This window comes from Molothrus ater, unplaced genomic scaffold (assembly GCF_012460135.2).
Source record: "Molothrus ater isolate BHLD 08-10-18 breed brown headed cowbird unplaced genomic scaffold, BPBGC_Mater_1.1 matUn_MA721, whole genome shotgun sequence".
Lineage (NCBI taxonomy): Eukaryota > Metazoa > Chordata > Aves > Passeriformes > Icteridae > Molothrus > Molothrus ater.
This window is the reverse complement of record NW_023416589.1, coordinates 1-16,470: the sequence shown is the minus strand read 5'-3', so window position 1 is coordinate 16,470 and position 16,470 is coordinate 1. Positions and strand designations below refer to the sequence as shown.

The 16,470-nt window shown below is 54.5% G+C and overlaps 1 protein-coding gene across 1 annotated transcript; it reads right to left on the bottom strand.

The window, feature by feature from the left end:
- Positions 1-472: 472 nt before the first annotated feature.
- LOC118701120 (histone-lysine N-methyltransferase EHMT2-like) lies at positions 473-13,636 on the bottom strand (the record flags this gene model as incomplete). Its single annotated transcript, XM_036405748.1, is given in 9 exon segments — positions 473-657; positions 660-676; positions 3,371-3,525; positions 4,255-4,359; positions 5,432-5,533; positions 7,707-7,829; positions 10,472-10,578; positions 11,784-11,866; positions 13,446-13,636. Coding segments are annotated over 9 exon segments (1,035 nt in total), but the record flags the coding sequence as incomplete, so codon positions are not given.
- Between the last annotated feature and the right edge of the window lie 2,834 nt (positions 13,637-16,470).

Here is a 16,470-nt window from a genome sequence, read left to right as displayed (position 1 = left end):
AAAAATCAGAAAAAAAATCCAGGCGGGAATGGGAAAAAATCCCATGGAAAAAATCCCATGGAAATGTGGTCAGAAATGGGAAAATCCCATGGAAAAAATTGCAAAAAACTCAGGGCAGAAATGGGAAAAATCGGGAAAAAAATCCGGCGGAAATGGGAAAAATCCTGTGAAAAATCTGGTCAGAAATAGAAAAAATCCCATGGAAATCTGGTCAGAAATGGGGAAATGGCAAAAATAAAATCCGGGCAGAAATGGGGAAAAATCCCATGGAAAAAATCCCATGGAAAAATCCCCCAAAATCCCCAAAAAATCTCAAAAAATCCAGGAAAAAATCCAGGAAAAAATCCACAAAAAATCCAGGGAAAAAATATCCCAAAAAATCCATTAAAAATCCCCAAAAAAATCTAGGAAAAAATCGAAAAAAAAAAAATAAAAATTCAGGAAAATTTTCTATGAAAATAAAACCCCCAAATTGTCCCAAAAATGCCCGAATTTCCCTCAGACCTCACCTGCTGACGATGCGCTCGGTGTGCAGGGCCCGGCCCGCCGCCCCCAGGCGCAGTTTCCGGTTGAGCTGCAGCGCCACCCAAACCTCGGAGCGCTCCGGGGTCAGGTCCAGGGGGGAATCGCCCTCCTTGTTCCGCACCTCGGGGTCCGCCCGCGCGACAGGAACAGGCTGGGGGGGCAGCGAGGCCTCAGGGACCCCTCCTCAAATTGCAGACCCCTCCCCAAATTGATGGGACCCCCCTGGGATCCCCCAAATTCAACCCCAAATTCTGGGGATCCCCCCGTGACCTTTATTGGTTTCTCCCCATGGGATCCTCTATGGACCCCAAATTGGGGAGGGGGGTCAGGGATGACCTGTGACCCCCTCCCCCAAATTCCTGAGACCCCTCCCCAAGTTTCTGAGACCTCTCCCCAAATTTTGGACCCCCCCTCAAATTGCAGACCCCTCCCCAAATTGCTGCCCAAATTCAACCCCGAATTCTGGTGATTTCCCCCCTCATTTAATGGTTTCTCCCATGGGATCCTCTATGGACCCCAAATTGGGGAGGGGGGTCAGGGACTACCTGAGACCCCTCCCCCAAATTCCTGAGACCCCTCCCCAAGTTTTTGAGAACCCTCCCCAAATTTCGGACCCCATCTCAAATTCCAGACCCCTCCCCAAATTGATGGGACCCCCCTGGGACCCCCCAAATTCAACCCCAAATTCCGGGGATCCCCCCCTGCCTTTAATGGTTTCTCCCATGGGATCCTCTATGGACCCCAAATTGGGGAGGGGGGGTCAGAGACCACCTGGGACCCCTCCCCAATTTCTGAGAGCCTTCCCCCAAATTCCTGAGACCCCCCCAAATTTCAGACCATCCTCAAATTGCAGACCCCCTCCCCAAATTGCTGGGAGCCCCCCAAATTCAACCCCGAATTCCGGGGATCCCCCCCTGCCCTTTAATGGTTTCCCCATAGGATCCGCCATGGAGCCTTCCTGGGACTCCTCAGCCCCTCAGAAGCCCCCAGACCCAATTCCCTCACCTGACACAACCGTGTCCCTGTGTCCCCCCCCTAAAGCCCCAGACCAATTCTGCCACCTCACACAACCGTGTCCCCGTGTCCCCCTGACCCCTGTGACCCCCCTGAAGCCCCCAGACCCAATTCCCTCTCCTCACACAATTGATGTCCCTATATCCCCCTGCCCCCTCTTCCCTGTGACTCCCCTGACTCCCCAAAGCCCCCAGACCCCTGTGACCCCCTGAAGCCCCAGACCCCTGTGACCCCTGTGACCCCTGTGACCTCCCCCAAAGCCCCCAGACCCCTGTGACCCCCCTGAAGCCCCCAGACCCCTGTGACCCCTGTGACCCCTGTGACCTCCCCCAAAGCCCCAGACCCAATTCTGCCACCTCACACAACCGTGTCCCTGTGACCCCCAGACCCCTGTGACCCCTCAGAGCCCCAGACCCAATTCCCTCACCTCACACAATCATGGTAGCTCTCCCTGGCGGCGATGTGCAGGGGCGTGTCCCCCGTGGAAGGGGTGACCATGTGACCTCTGTGACCCCTGTGACCCTGTGACCCTCAGAAGCCCCCAGACCCATTACCTGACGCAGTCCGTGGTAGCTCTCCCTGGCGGCGATGTGCAGGGGCGTGTCCCCATGGAAGGGCTGTCCCTGTGTCCCCTGACACCCCAGACCCCTGTGACCCCTGTGACCCCCCCAAAGCCCCCAGACCCTATTCCCTCACCTCACACAATCATGATAACTCTCCCTGGCGGCGATGTGCAGGGGCGTGTCCCGTGGAAGTTGATCCCCCTGACACCCCCAGACCCCTGTGACCCCCCAATGCTCTGTGACCCCTGTGACCCCTCAGAAGCCCCCAGACCCATTACCTGACACAATCATGGTAGCTCTCCCTGGCGGCGATGTGCAGGGGCGTGTCCCGTGGAAGGGTGACCCTGTGACCCCTGTGAACCCTGTGACCCCCCCAAGCCCCCCGAAGCCCCAGACCCATTACCTGACGCAATCGTGGTAGCTCTCCCTGGCGGCGATGTGCAGGGGCGTGTCCCCATGGAAGGGGTGACCTGTGACACCCCAGACCCCTGTGACCCTGTGACCCACCCAAAGCCCCCAGACCCAATTCCCTCACCTCACACAATCATGATAACTCTCCCTGGCGGCGATGTGCAGGGGCGTGTCCCCATGGAAGTTGATCCCCCTGACACCCCCAGATCCCTATGACCCCCAGACCCCTGTGACACCCCTGAAGCCCCCAGACCCCTCAGAAGCCCCCAGACCCATTACCTGACGCAGTCGTGGTAGCTCTCCCTGGCGGCGATGTGCAGGGGCGTGTCCCCGTGGAAGTTGATCCCCCTGACACCCCCAGACCCCTGTGACCCCCCAATGCTCTGTGACCCCTGTGACCCCTCTGAAGCCCCCAGACCCATTACCTGATACAATCATGGTAGCTCTCCCTGGCGGCGATGTGCAGGGGCGTGTCCCCGTGGAAGGGGTGACCCTGTGACACCCCCAGACCCCTGTGACCCCTGTGACCCCTGTGACCCCCCAGACCCCTCAGAAGCCCCCAGACCCAATTCCCTCACCTCACACAATCATGATAACTCTCCCTGGCGGCGATGTGCAGGGGCATGTCCCCGTGGAAGGGGTGACCCCTGACACCCCCAGACCCCTGTGACCCCTGTGACCCCCCCGAAGCCCCAGACCCAATTCCCTCACCTCACACAGTCGTGGTAGCTCTCCCTGGCGGCGATGTGCAGGGGCGTGTCCCCGTGGAAGGGCTGTCCCTGTGTCCCCTGACACCCCCAGACCCCTGTGACCCCTGTGACCCCCCCAATGCCCCCCGAAGCCCCCAGACCCATTACCTGACGCAGTCGTGGTAGCTCTCCCTGGCGGCGATGTGCAGGGGCGTGTCCCCGTGGAAGTTGACCGCGTGCAGGTCGCACTGCGCGTTCAGCAGCACCTCGGCGATCTCGGCGCTGCCCGTGAACGACGCCCAGTGCAGGCAGATGTTCTCCTCCTGAGTGACCAACTGACCATCAGTGACCAGCACTGACCATCAGTGACCACTGCTGACCAGCACTGACCAGCACTGACCAGCACTGACCATCAGTGACCAGCACTGACCACCCAAACCCAGCCACAGCCACCCAGTGACCATCAGTGACCAGCACTGACCATCAGTGACAATCAGTGACCACCCTGGGTCCTCCCATCTGTGCCCCCAGGTATCCCCAGGTATCCCCAGGTGTATCCCCCAGGTGCCCCCAGCTGTCCCCAGGTGTATCCCCAGGGGTGTCCCCAGGTGTATCCCAGGTATCCCCAGGTGTATCCCCAGGTGTATCCCAGGTGTATCCCCAGGTGTATCCCATGTATCCCCAGATGTCCCCAGGTGTATCCCCAGGTGTATCCCCAGGTGTCCCCAGGTGTGTCCCCAGGTGTATCCCCAGGTGTATCCCCAGGTGTATCCCCAGGTGTCTCCCAGGTGTCCCCAGGTGTCCCCAGGTATCCCTAGGTGTATCCCCAGGTGTATCCCCAGGTGTATCCCCAGGTGTATCCCCAGGTGTATCCCCAGCTGTCCCCAGGTGTGTCCCCAGGTGTCCCCAGGTGTATCCCAGGTGTGTCCCCAGCTGTCCCCAGGTATATCCCCAGGTATATCCCCAGGTGTCTCCCCAGGTGTCCCCAGGTGTATCCCAGGTGTATCCCCAGGTATCCCCAGGTGCCCCCAGGTGTATCCCCGGGCTCTCACGTTGTCGGTCAGGGTGACGTCGGCCCCGCGGGTCAGCAGCCGCCGGATGACCTCGATGTGTTTGTGCTCGGCCGCCCAGATGATGGGGGTCCAGCCCCCGCTGTCCTGGGGGGGCACTCAGGGGTCACTCAGGGGTCAGTGACCGTCACTGACCATCACTGACCACCCTCAGACCATCACTGACCATCATTGACCACCCCAAACCATCACTGACCACGCCCAGGACACCCCCAGGACACACTGACCATTGTCAAGACACACTCAGGACACACTGACCACTCCCTGGACACACTGACCATAGCCAGGACACACTGACCACAATGACCACACTCAGGACACACTGACCATTGCCAGGACACACTGACCACACTGACCACTGCCAGGACACACTGACCACACTCAGGACACACTGACCATTGCCAGGACACACTGACCACACTGACCACTGCCAGGACACACTGACCACACTCAGGACACACTGACCACAGTCAGCACACACTGACCATTGCCAGGACACACTGACCACACTCAGGACACTCAGGACACACTGACCATTGCCAGGACACTCACTCAGGACACACTGACCATTGCCCACACCTGGCCCTCACCTGTGCGTTGACGTCCACCTGGCCGGTGCTCAGCAGCAGCTCCACTGACCACTGACCACTGCCAGGACACACTGACCACACTCAGGACACTCAGCACACACTGACCATTGCCAGGACACACTGACCATTACCAGGACACTCAGGACACACTGACCACTCTCAGGACACACTGACCACTCTCAGGACACTCAGCACACACTGACCACACTCAGGACACACTGACCATTGCCAGGACACTCAGGACACACTGACCATTGCCCACACCTGGCCCTCACCTGTGCGTTGACGTCCACCTGGCCGGTGCTCAGCAGCAGCTCCACTGACCACTGACCATTGCCAGGACACACTGACCACTCTGACCATTGCCAGGACACACTGACCACTCTCAGGACACTCAGGACACACTGACCACTGCCAGGACACACTGACCATTGCCAGGACACACTGACCACTCTCAGGACACTCAGGACACACTGACCACTGCCAGGACACACTGACCATTGCCAGGACACACTGACCACTCTCAGGACACTCAGGACACACTGACCATTGCCCACACCTGAGCTCACCTGTGCGTTGACGTCCACCTGGCCGGTGCTCAGCAGCAGCTCCACCATCTCCAGGTTTCCGTTTTTGGCCGCGTGGTGCAGGCAGGTGGAGCCGTCCTCCTCCTGTGACGTCATCAGAGAGAGACGGTGACATCACACGGCGAGGATGACGTCATACAGAGGGTCGGTGATGTCATACAGAGAGAGACGGTGACGTCATACCGGGGGGGTGGTGGTGATGTCATACAGGGAGCGGTGATGTCATAATGGGAGTTGTGATGTCATACAGAGAGAGATGATGACGTCATACAGGGGGTGATGTCATACGGGGAGTGATGATGCAATAATGCGCATTGTGACGTCATACAGAGGGGGTCTGTGATGTCATAAAGGGAGTGGTGACGTCACGAACGGGGTCGTGACATCATACAGAGGGTCGCTGATGTCATACAGGGAGCGGTGATGTCATAATGGGAGCTGTGATGTCATACGGGGGTCGGTGATGTCACACAGGGAGGCAATGATGTCATAAATAGGATGATGACGTCATACCAGGGATTATGATGTCATGCAGGGAGGCAATGATGTCATAAGGGGAGTGGGGACATTGTACCGGGGATTATGATGTCATAAACGGAGTTGTGACATCATGCAGAGGACGGTGACGTCACACGGGGGGAGGGGCGGGTGCTGTGACGTCACGCAGCGGAGCGGCGGTGACGTCACAGGGTGGGGACGATGTCGTTGGGTGGAGGTGACGTCATGGTCTGTGTGGTGACGTCACGGGGCGTGCGATGACGTCACAGCCACACCCCCTCCCCTCTGCAACAGGTACTGCTCTGTGTGTGTCTGTGATACCCCAGGTGTGTCTGTGATGTCACAGGTGTGTGTGGGTGTGTCTATGATGTCACACAGGTATGATGATGTCACTCAGGTGTGTCACTCACCTGGCTGTAGGCGCACCCCCCCCTGCCCAGCAGGTACCCGCGCCGTCTCTGTGTGTGTGTGTCTATGATACCCCAGGTGTGTCTGTGATGTCACAGGTGTGTCACAGGTGTGTCTATGATGTCACACAGGTATGATGATGTCACTCAGGTGTGTCACTCACCTGGCTGTACGCACACCCCCCCCTGCCCAGCAGGTACCCGCTCTGTGTGTGTGTGTGTGTGTTATCCCAGGTGTGTCTGTGAAGTCACAGGTGTGTGTGGGTGTGTCTGTGATGTCACACAGGTGTGTCCCAGGTGTGTCCATACCTGGCTGTAGGCGCACCCCCCCCTGCCCAGCAGGTACCGCTGTGTGTGTGTGTGTGTGTGTGATATCCCAGGTGTGTCTATGATGTCACAGGTGTATATATGATGTCACAGGTGTCACACAGGTGTGTCCCAGGTGTGTCCATACCTGGCTGTACGCACACCCCCCCCCTGCCCAGCAGGTACCCGCGCTGTGTGTGTGTGTGTGTTATCCCAGGTGTGTCTATGATGTCACTCAGGTGTCACTCAGGTGTGTCACTCACCTGGCTGTAGGCGCACCCCCCCCCGCCCAGCAGGTACCGCGCCGTCTCTGTGTGTGTGTGTATCTATGATATCCCAGGTGTGTCTGTGGTACCCCAGGTGTGTCCCAGGTGTGTCTATGATATCCCAGGTGTGTCTATGATGTCACAGGTATGATGATGTCACACAGGTGTCACTCAGGTGTGTCACTCACCTGGCTGTAGGCGCAGCCCCCCCTGCCCAGCAGGTACCGCGCCGTCTGTGTGTGTGTGTGTGTCTATGATGTCACAGGTGTGTCTATGATGTCACAGGTGTATATATGATGTCACACAGGTGTGTCCGTACCTGGCTGTACGCACACCCCCCCCTGCCCAGCAGGTACCGCTGTGTGTGTGTGTGTGTGTTATCCCAGGTGTGTCTATGATGTCACAGGTGTGTGTGGGTGTGTCTATGATGTCACACAGGTATGATGATGTCACTCAGGTGTATCTATGACGTCACACTCACCTGGCTGTACGCACACCCCCCCCTGCCCAGCAGGTACCGCGCCGTCTCTGTGTGTGTGTATCTATGATATCCCACGTGTGTCTGTGGTACCCCAGGTGTATATATGATGTCACAGGTGTGTCACAGGTGTGTCCCAGGTGTGTCCATACCTGGCTGTAGGCACACCCCCCCCCTGCCCAGCAGGTACCGCGCTGTGTGTGTGTGTGTGTATCTATGATATCCCAGGTGTGTCTGTGATGTCACAGGTGTATATATGATGTCACAGGTGTGTCACAGGTGTGTCCCAGGTGTGTCCATACCTGGCTGTAGGCGCACCCTCCCCTGCCCAGCAGGTACCGCGCCGTCTCCAGTTGATCGTTGGCCACGGCCTCCATCAGCGGCGTCCGGCGCTGCTTGTCCACGGCGTTGATGTTGGCGCCGGCCTGAGAGTGACCACAGAGTGACCGTGAGTGACCACTGACCACAGAGTGACCACAGAGTGACCGTGAGTGACCACTGAGTGACCACAGAGTGACCAATGAGTGACCACAGAGTAACCGTGAGTGACCACTGACCACAGAGTGACCACAGAGTAACCGTGAGTGACCACTGACCACAGAGTGACCACAGAGTGACCGTGAGTGACCACAGAGTGACCACAGAGTGACCACTGACCACAGAGTGACCGTGAGTGACCACAGAGTGACCACAGAGTGACCACTGACCACAGAGTGACCGTGAGTGACCACTGACCACAGAGTGACCACAGAGTGACCACAGAGTGACCACTGACCACTGAGTGACCACTGAGTGACCAATGAGTGACCGTGAGTGACCACAGAGTGACCGTGAGTGACCACAGAGTGACCACTGACCACTGAGTGACCACTGAGTGACCATAGAGTGACCACAGAGTGACCACAGAATGACCATTGTGACCAATGAGTGACCACTGAGTGACCACTGACCACAGAGTGACCACAGAGTGACCACAGAGTGACCATGAGTGACCACTGAGTGACCGTGAGTGACCACTGACCACTGAGTGACCACTGAGTGACCACAGAGTGACCGTGAGTGACCGTGAGTGACCACAGAGTGACCACAGAGTGACCATGAGTGACCACAGACCACTGAGTGACCACAGAGTGACCAATGAGTGACCACAGAGTGACCATGAGTGACCACTGACCACAGAGTGACCAGAGAGTGACCATGAGTGACCACAGAGTGACCACAGAGTGACCACAGAGTGACCACAGAGTGACCAATGAGTGACCATGAGTGACCACAGACCACTGAGTGACCACAGAGTGACCAATGAGTGACCACAGAGTGACCATGAGTGACCACAGAGTGACCGTGAGTGACCACTGACCACAGAGTGACCACAGAGTGACCATGAGTGACCACAGAGTGACCACTGACCACTAAGTGACCAGAGTGACCACAGAGTGACCAATGAGTGACCACTGACCACTGAGTGACCGTGAGTGACCACAGAGTGACCACTGACCACAGAGTGACCACAAAGTGACCAATGAGTGACCATAGAGTGACCAATGAGTGACCACTGACCAACAGATCCCACACTAGGATGTCCCAGGTGTCACTCAGGTGTCCCCCAGGTGTGACTCACCTGCAGCAGCAGTGACAAATCTCCAGGTGTTCCTTAGGGCTGTACTGGGAGCACTGGGATGTCACAGGTGTGTCACAGGTGTGTCACAGGTGTGTCACAGGTGTGTTACAGGTGTGTCACAGGTGTGTTACAGGTGTGTTACAGGTGTCACTCAGGTGTCACTCAGGTGTGTCACTGATGTCACTCAGGTGTCACAGGTGTCCCCCAGGTGTCCCCCAGGTGTGACTCACCTGCAGCAGCAGTGACAAATCTCCAGGTGTCCCAAAGGGAGCACTGGGATGTCACTGCTGTCACTCAGGTGTCCCCCAGGTGTCACTGCTGTCCCCCAGGTGTCACTCAGGTGTCACTCAGGTGTCACTCAGGTGTCACTCAGGTGTCCCCCAGGTGTCACTCAGGTGTGTCCCAGGTGTGTCCCAGGTGTCCCCCAGGTGTCACTCAGGTGTCCCCCAGGTGTGTCCCTCACTCACCTGCAGCAGCAGGTGACAAATCTCCAGGTGTCCCTTAGGGATGTACTGGGAGCACTGGGATGTCCCTGCTGTCACTCAGGTGTCACTCAGGTGTCACAGGTGTGTCCCAGGTGTGTCCCAGGTGTGACTCACCTGCAGCAGGAGGTGACAAATCTCCAGGTGTCCCTTAGGGAGCACTGGGATGTCACTGCTGTTACAGGTGTGTCACAGGTGTGTCACAGGTGTGTTACAGGTGTGTTACAGGTGTGTTACAGGTGTGTCACAGGTGTGTCACAGGTGTCACTCAGGTGTCACTCAGGTGTCACTCAGGTGTGTCCCAGGTGTGTCCCAGGTGTCCCCCAGGTGTGTCCCTCACTCACCTGCAGCAGGAGGTGACAAATCTCCAGGTGTCCCAAAGGGAGCACTGGGATGTCCCTGCTGTCACTCAGGTGTCACTCAGGTGTGTCCCAGGTGTCACTCAGGTGTCACTCACCTGCAGCAGGAGGTGACAAATCTCCAGGTGTCCCTTAGGGAGCACTGGGATGTCCCTGCTGTCACTCAGGTGTCACTCAGGTGTCACTCAGGTGTCACTCAGGTGTCACTCAGGTGTGTCACTGCTGTCACAGGTGTGTCCCAGGTGTCACTCAGGTGTCACTCAGGTGTGTTACAGGTGTGTCCCTCACTCACCTGCAGCAGGAGGTGACAAATCTCCAGGTGTCCCAAAGGGAGCACTGGGATGTCACTGCTGTCACTCAGGTGTCACTCAGGTGTCACTCAGGTGTCACTCAGGTGTGTCACTGCTGTCACAGGTGTGTCCCAGGTGTCCCCCAGGTGTGTCCCTCACTCACCTGCAGCAGGAGGTGACAAATCTCCAGGTGTCCCAAAGGGAGCACTGGGATGTCACTGCTGTCACTCAGGTGTCACTCAGGTGTCACTCAGGTGTCACTCAGGTGTGTCACAGGTGTGTCCCAGGTGTGTCACAGGTGTGTCCCTCACTCACCTGCAGCAGGAGGTGACAAATCTCCAGGTGTCCCTTCTGGGCGGCCGCGTGCAGCGCCGAGCGCTTGCTCTGAGCGTCGCTCTGGAAATTGGGGTCCAGGTTGTCCACTGGGGGGAAGGGACCCAGAAATGGGGTGAAAAACACAGGAAATGGGCAAAAGCACCGGGAATGGGGAAAGGGACCCAAAAATGGGGTAAGAAACACTGAAAATGGGCAAAATCAGGAGAAATGGGTAAAAAGCACCAGAAATGGGAAATGGGGGAGAAAAAATGGGAAAAGGGACCCAAAAATGGGGAAATGGAGAGAAAAAATGGGAAAGGGGACCCAAAAATGGGGTAAAAAACACTGGAAATGGGCAAAAGCACCGGGAATGGGGAAAGGGACCCAAAAATGGGGAAAGGGGACCCAAAATTGGGGTGAAAAATACTGAAAATGGGTAAAAAGCATCAGAAATGGGGAAATGGAGAGAAAAAAATGGGAAAAGGGACCCAAAAATGGGGTAAAAAACAGCGGGAATGGGCAAAATCACCGGGAATGGGTAAAAAGCATCAGAAATGGGGAAAGGGACCCAAAATGGGGAAAGGGACCCAAAAATGGGGTGAAAAACAGCGGAAATGGGCAAAAAGGAACCCAAAAATGGGGTAAAAAGCACCGAAAATGGGGTAAGACAGAGCCCAACTCACAGAGCATCAGGATGACCCCAATTCCCCCCCAGATTTTGGGATTTTCCCCAATTCCCCCCCAGATTTTGGGATTTTCCCCAGGAATTTTGGGATTTTCCCCAATTTCACCCCAAATTTTGGGATTTTCCCCAGGAATTTTGGGATTTCCCCCCAATTTCACCCCAAATTTTGGGATTTTCCCCAGGAATTTTGGGATTTTCCCCAATTTCACCCCAAATTTTGGGATTTTCCCCAGGAATTTTGGGGATTTCCCAAATTTGGGGATTTTTTTAGGGTTTCCCCCCCCCCAGATTTTGGGATTTCCCCCAGGATTTTTGAGGATTTTCCCCCAAAATTTTGCAATTTCCCCCGGGAATTTTGGGATTTTTTCCCGGGATTTTTGGGATTTTCCCCAGGAATTTTGGGGAATTTCCAAAATTCCCAAATTTGGGGATTTTTTAGGGTTTCCCCCCCCGCCCAGATTTTGGGATTTCCTCCAGGATTTTTGGGGATTTTCCCCCAAAATTTTGCAATTTCCCCCGGGAATTTTTGGGATTTTTTCCCGGGATTTTTTGGGATTTCCCAAATTTGGGGATTTTTTAGGGTTCCCCCCCCAGATTTTGGGATATTTTTGGGGTTCCCCCACTCACAGAGCATGAGGATGACCCGGCCCAGCTCCCCCTGTTTGACGCTCAGGTAAAGCTGCCGGGGGTGGAAGCGAAGCTTCTTCCTCCTGGGGGGAACTGGGAGTGACTGGGGGGGACTGGGATGGACTGGGAGTGACTGGGGGGAACTGGGAGGGACTGGGAGTGACTGGGAGGGACTGGGATCAGACTGGGATTAACTGGGAGGGGACTGGGGGGGATTGGGAGGGACTGGGAGGGACTGGGAGGGAACTGGGATGGAAATGGGATTAACTGGGATGGACTGGGATGGACTGGGAGGGACTGGGAGGGACTGGGAGGGCATTGGGATATACTGGGATATACTGGGATGGACTGGGATGGAAATGGGATTAACTGGGAGGGACTGGGAATGAACTGGGAGGGACTGGGCTGGGTTTGGGGGGAACTGGGAGTGACTGGGGGGGACTGGGAGGGAAATGGGAGGGATTGGGATTAACTGGGATGGACTGGGATGGGTTTGGGGGGGACTGGGGGGACTGGGAATGAACTGGGAGGGCATTGGGATGGGTTTGGGAGGGGATTGGGACAAACTGGGAGGGGATTGGGATGAACTGGGAAGGGGTTTAGGGGGCACTGAGATGGACTGGGAGTGACTGGGATGGAAATGGGATTAACTGGGAGGGACTGGGGGGGACTGGGAGGGACTGGGATGGCCTGGGATGGAAATGGGATGGACTGAGATGGACTGGGAGGGGATTGGGATATACTGGGATATACTGGGATGGACTGGGAGGGAAATGGGAGGGACTGGGATGGAGTGGGAGGGACTGGGGGGAACTGGGAGGGGATTGGGGGGACTGGGATGGAAATGGAATTAACTGGGATTAACTGGGATGGACTGGGGGGGACTGGGACAGAGTGGGAAGGGATTTGGATGAACTGGGATGAATTGGGAGGGACTGGAATGAACTGGGAGGGGATTGAGGGGAACTGGGAGGGACTGGGGGGCACTGGGAGGGAACTGGGAGGGACTGGGGGGGACTGGGATGGGTTTGGGAGGCACTGGGAGGGATTTTAGGGAGCCTCAGGGAATTTTTGGGTATTTTTATCCCCCCCAGGTGTGGCTTTAAGCCCCCCAGGTGTATTTTATCCCCCCCAGGTGAATTTTAGGGGTCTCAGGTGTGGGTTTTGGGGTCCCAGGTGTGGTTTTTTGGGGTCCCAGGTACATTTTAACCCTCCTGGATGTATTTTAGGGGTCCCAGGTGTGTTTTAGGGGTCCCAGGTGTGGTTTTTGGGGTCCCAGGTGTGTTCTCCCCTCACCTCTCAGCCTCCTGGCCCAGCAGAGCCTTCTCCAGGTGTGGTTTTTTGACCCCCCAGGTACATTTTAACCCCCCCAGGTGTATTTTAGTGGTCCCAGGTGTGGTTTTTTGGGGTCCCAGCTACATTTTAACCCTCCTGGATGTAATTTTGGGGTCCCAGCTGTGGTTTTTGGGGTCCCAGGTGTATTTTTGGGGTGTTTTTCCCTCACCTCTCAGCCTCCTGGCCCAGCAGAGCCTTCTCCAGGTGTGGTTTTGGGATGATTTAACCCTCCCCAGGTACATTTTAACCCCCCCAGGTGTGGTTTTTTGGGGTCACAGGTGTGGTTTTTGGGGTCCCAGGGGTATTTTTGGGGTGTTCTCCCCTCACCTCTCAGCCTCCTGGCCCAGCAGAGCCTTCTCCAGGTGCTCTCGGGCGGGGCCTGGGGGGAGCCCCCGGGCGCTCAGGGCCCCCCCCGAGGGCAGGGCCAGGGCCGGGCCCCCGGAGCTGTCGATGGGCTCGGCCTGGGGGTCCTGGGGGGGCGCCCGGCCCTCGCCCTGGCCCCGCATCCGGGCACTGAGGGGGGAAAAGGAGCCAAAATCAGCCAAAATCAGCAAAAATCCCAAAAAAAATCCCGTTCAAAATGACCCAAAATCAGCCAAAATAGCCCAAACTGTCCCCGGCCCTCGCCCTGGCCCCGCATCCGGGCACTGAGGGGGGAAAGGAGCCAAAATCAGCCAAAATCCCAAAAAAAATCCCGTTCAAAATGAGCCAAAATCAGCCAAAATCTCCCCAAAAATCCCACTCAAAATCAGCAAAAATCAGCCCAAAAATCCCGTTCAAAATGAGCCAAAATCAGCCAAAATAACCCAAAAAAATCCCATTCAAAATGACCCAAAATCAGCCAAAATAACCCGAAGTATCCCCGGCCCTCGCCCTGGCCCCGCATCCGGGCACTGAGGGGGGAAAGGAGCCAAAATCAGCAAAAATCAGCAAAAAAATCCCGTTCAAAATGAGCCAAAATCAGCCAAAATAACCCAAAAAACCCCACTCAAAATGAGCCAAAATGAGCCAAAATCAGCCCAAAATCCCAAAAAAATCCCACTTAAAATGAGCCAAAATCAGCCCAAAAATCCCATTCAAAATGAGCCAAAATCAGCCAAAATAACCCAAACTGTCCCCAGCCCTCGCCCTGGCCCCACAGCCGGGCACTGAGGGGGGACAAAGAGACCAAAATCAGCAAAAATCCCAAAAAAATCCCACTCAAAATGAGCCAAAATCAGCCCAAAAATCCCACAAAAAATGACCCAAAATCCCACTCAAAATGAGCCCAAATCCCCCCAAAAATCCCACTCAAAATCAGCCCAAAATCCCAAAAAAATCCCACTTAAAATGAGCCAAAATCAGCCAAAATCAGCCCAAAAATCCCACTCAAAATGACCCACAATCAGCCAAAATAACCCAAAAAACCCCACTCAAAATGAGCCAAAATCAGCCCAAAAATCCCGCTCAAAATGAGCCAAAATCAGCCAAAATAACCCAAACTATCCCCGGCCCTCGCCCTGGCCCCGCATCCGGGCACTGAGGGGGGAAAAGAGACCAAAATCAACAAAAATCAGCAAAAATCCCAAAAAAATCCCATTCAAAATGAGCCAAAATCAGCCAAAATAACCCAAAAAAATCCCGTTCAAAATGAGCCAAAATCAGCCCAAAAATCCCACTCAAAATGACCCAAAAATCAGCCAAAATCAGCCCAAAATCCCAAAAAAATCACACTTAAAATGAGCCAAAATCAGCCAAAAATCCCGCTCAAAATCAGCCAAAATAACCCAAAGTATCCCCGGCCCTCGCCCTGGCCCCGCATCCGGGCACTGAGGGGGGGAAAGGAGCCAAAATCAGCCAAAATCCCCCAAAAAATCCCGTTCAAAATGAGCCAAAATCAGCCCAAAAATCCCACTCAAAATGACCCAAAAATCAGCCAAAATCAGCCCAAAAATCCCACTCAAAATGAGCCCAAAATCCCAAAAAAATCCCACTTAAAATGACCCAAAATCAGTCAAAATAACCCAAAAAAACCCCACTCAAAATGAGCCAAACTCAGCCCAAAATCCCACTCAAAATGACCCAAAATCCCCCAAAAATCCCACTCAAAATGAACCAAAATCAGCCAAAATGCCCCCAAAAATCCCACTCAAAATGACCCAAAATCCCCCCAAAAATCCCACTCAAAATGACCCCAAAATCCCCCCAAAAATCCCACTCAAAATGAGCCAAAATCAGCCAAAATAAACCAAAATAACCCCACTCAAAATGACCCAAAATCAGCCAAAATAACCCAAACTGTCCCCAGCCCTCGCCCTGGCCCCGCATCCGGGCACTGAGGGGGGGAAAGGAGCCAAAATCAGCCAAAATCCCCCAAAAAATCCCCAAAAAAATCCCATTCAAAATGACCCAAAATCAGCCAAAATTCCCCCAAAAAACCCCACTCAAAATGACCCAAAATGCCCCCCAAAAATCCCACTCAAAATGACCCAAAATCCCCCCAAAAATCCCACTCAAAATGACCCAAAATCCCCCCAAAAATCCCACTCAAAATGACCCAAAATCAGCCAAAATCCCCCCAAAAATCCCACTCAAAATGACCCAAAATCCCCCCAAAAATCCCACTCAAAATGACCCAAAATCCCACTCAAAATGAGCCCAAATCAGCCCAAAAATCCCACTCAAAATGACCCAAAATCCCCCCAAAAATCCCACTCAAAATGACCCAAAATCCCCCCAAAATTCCCACTCAAAATGACCCAAAATCCCCCAAAAAATCCCACTCGAAATGACCCAAAATCAGCCCAAAAATCCCACTCAAAATGAGCCAAAATCAGCCAAAATGCCCCCAAAAACCCCACTCAAAATGACCCAAAACCCCAGTCAAAATGAGCCCAAATCAGCAAAAAAATCCCACTCAAAATGACCCAAAATCCCCCCAAAAATCCCACTCAAAATGACCCAAAATCCCCCAAAAAACCCCACTCAAAATGACCCAAAACCCCACTCAAAATGCCCGAAAAACCCCACTCAAAATGAGCCAGAATCAGCCCAAAAATCCACTCAAAATGACCCAAAATCAGCAAAAAAATCCCCCAAAAATTCACTTTTTCCCCCAAAAAACCCAATTTTTTCCCCCTCGAATTCACTTTTTTACCCAAAAATTCAATATTTCTCCTCAAAAATTCAATATTTTAGTCCCAAAAAATTAACTTTTTTCCCCAAAACCCCAATTTTTTTCCCCCAAAAATGCAAATTTTTCCCCCTCAAAACCCCCATTTTTTTGCCCCCTAAAATGCAATTTTTTTTTCCCTCAAAATTTAATATTTTCCCCTCAAAATTCAATTTTTTCCCCCCAAAAATCCACTTTTTT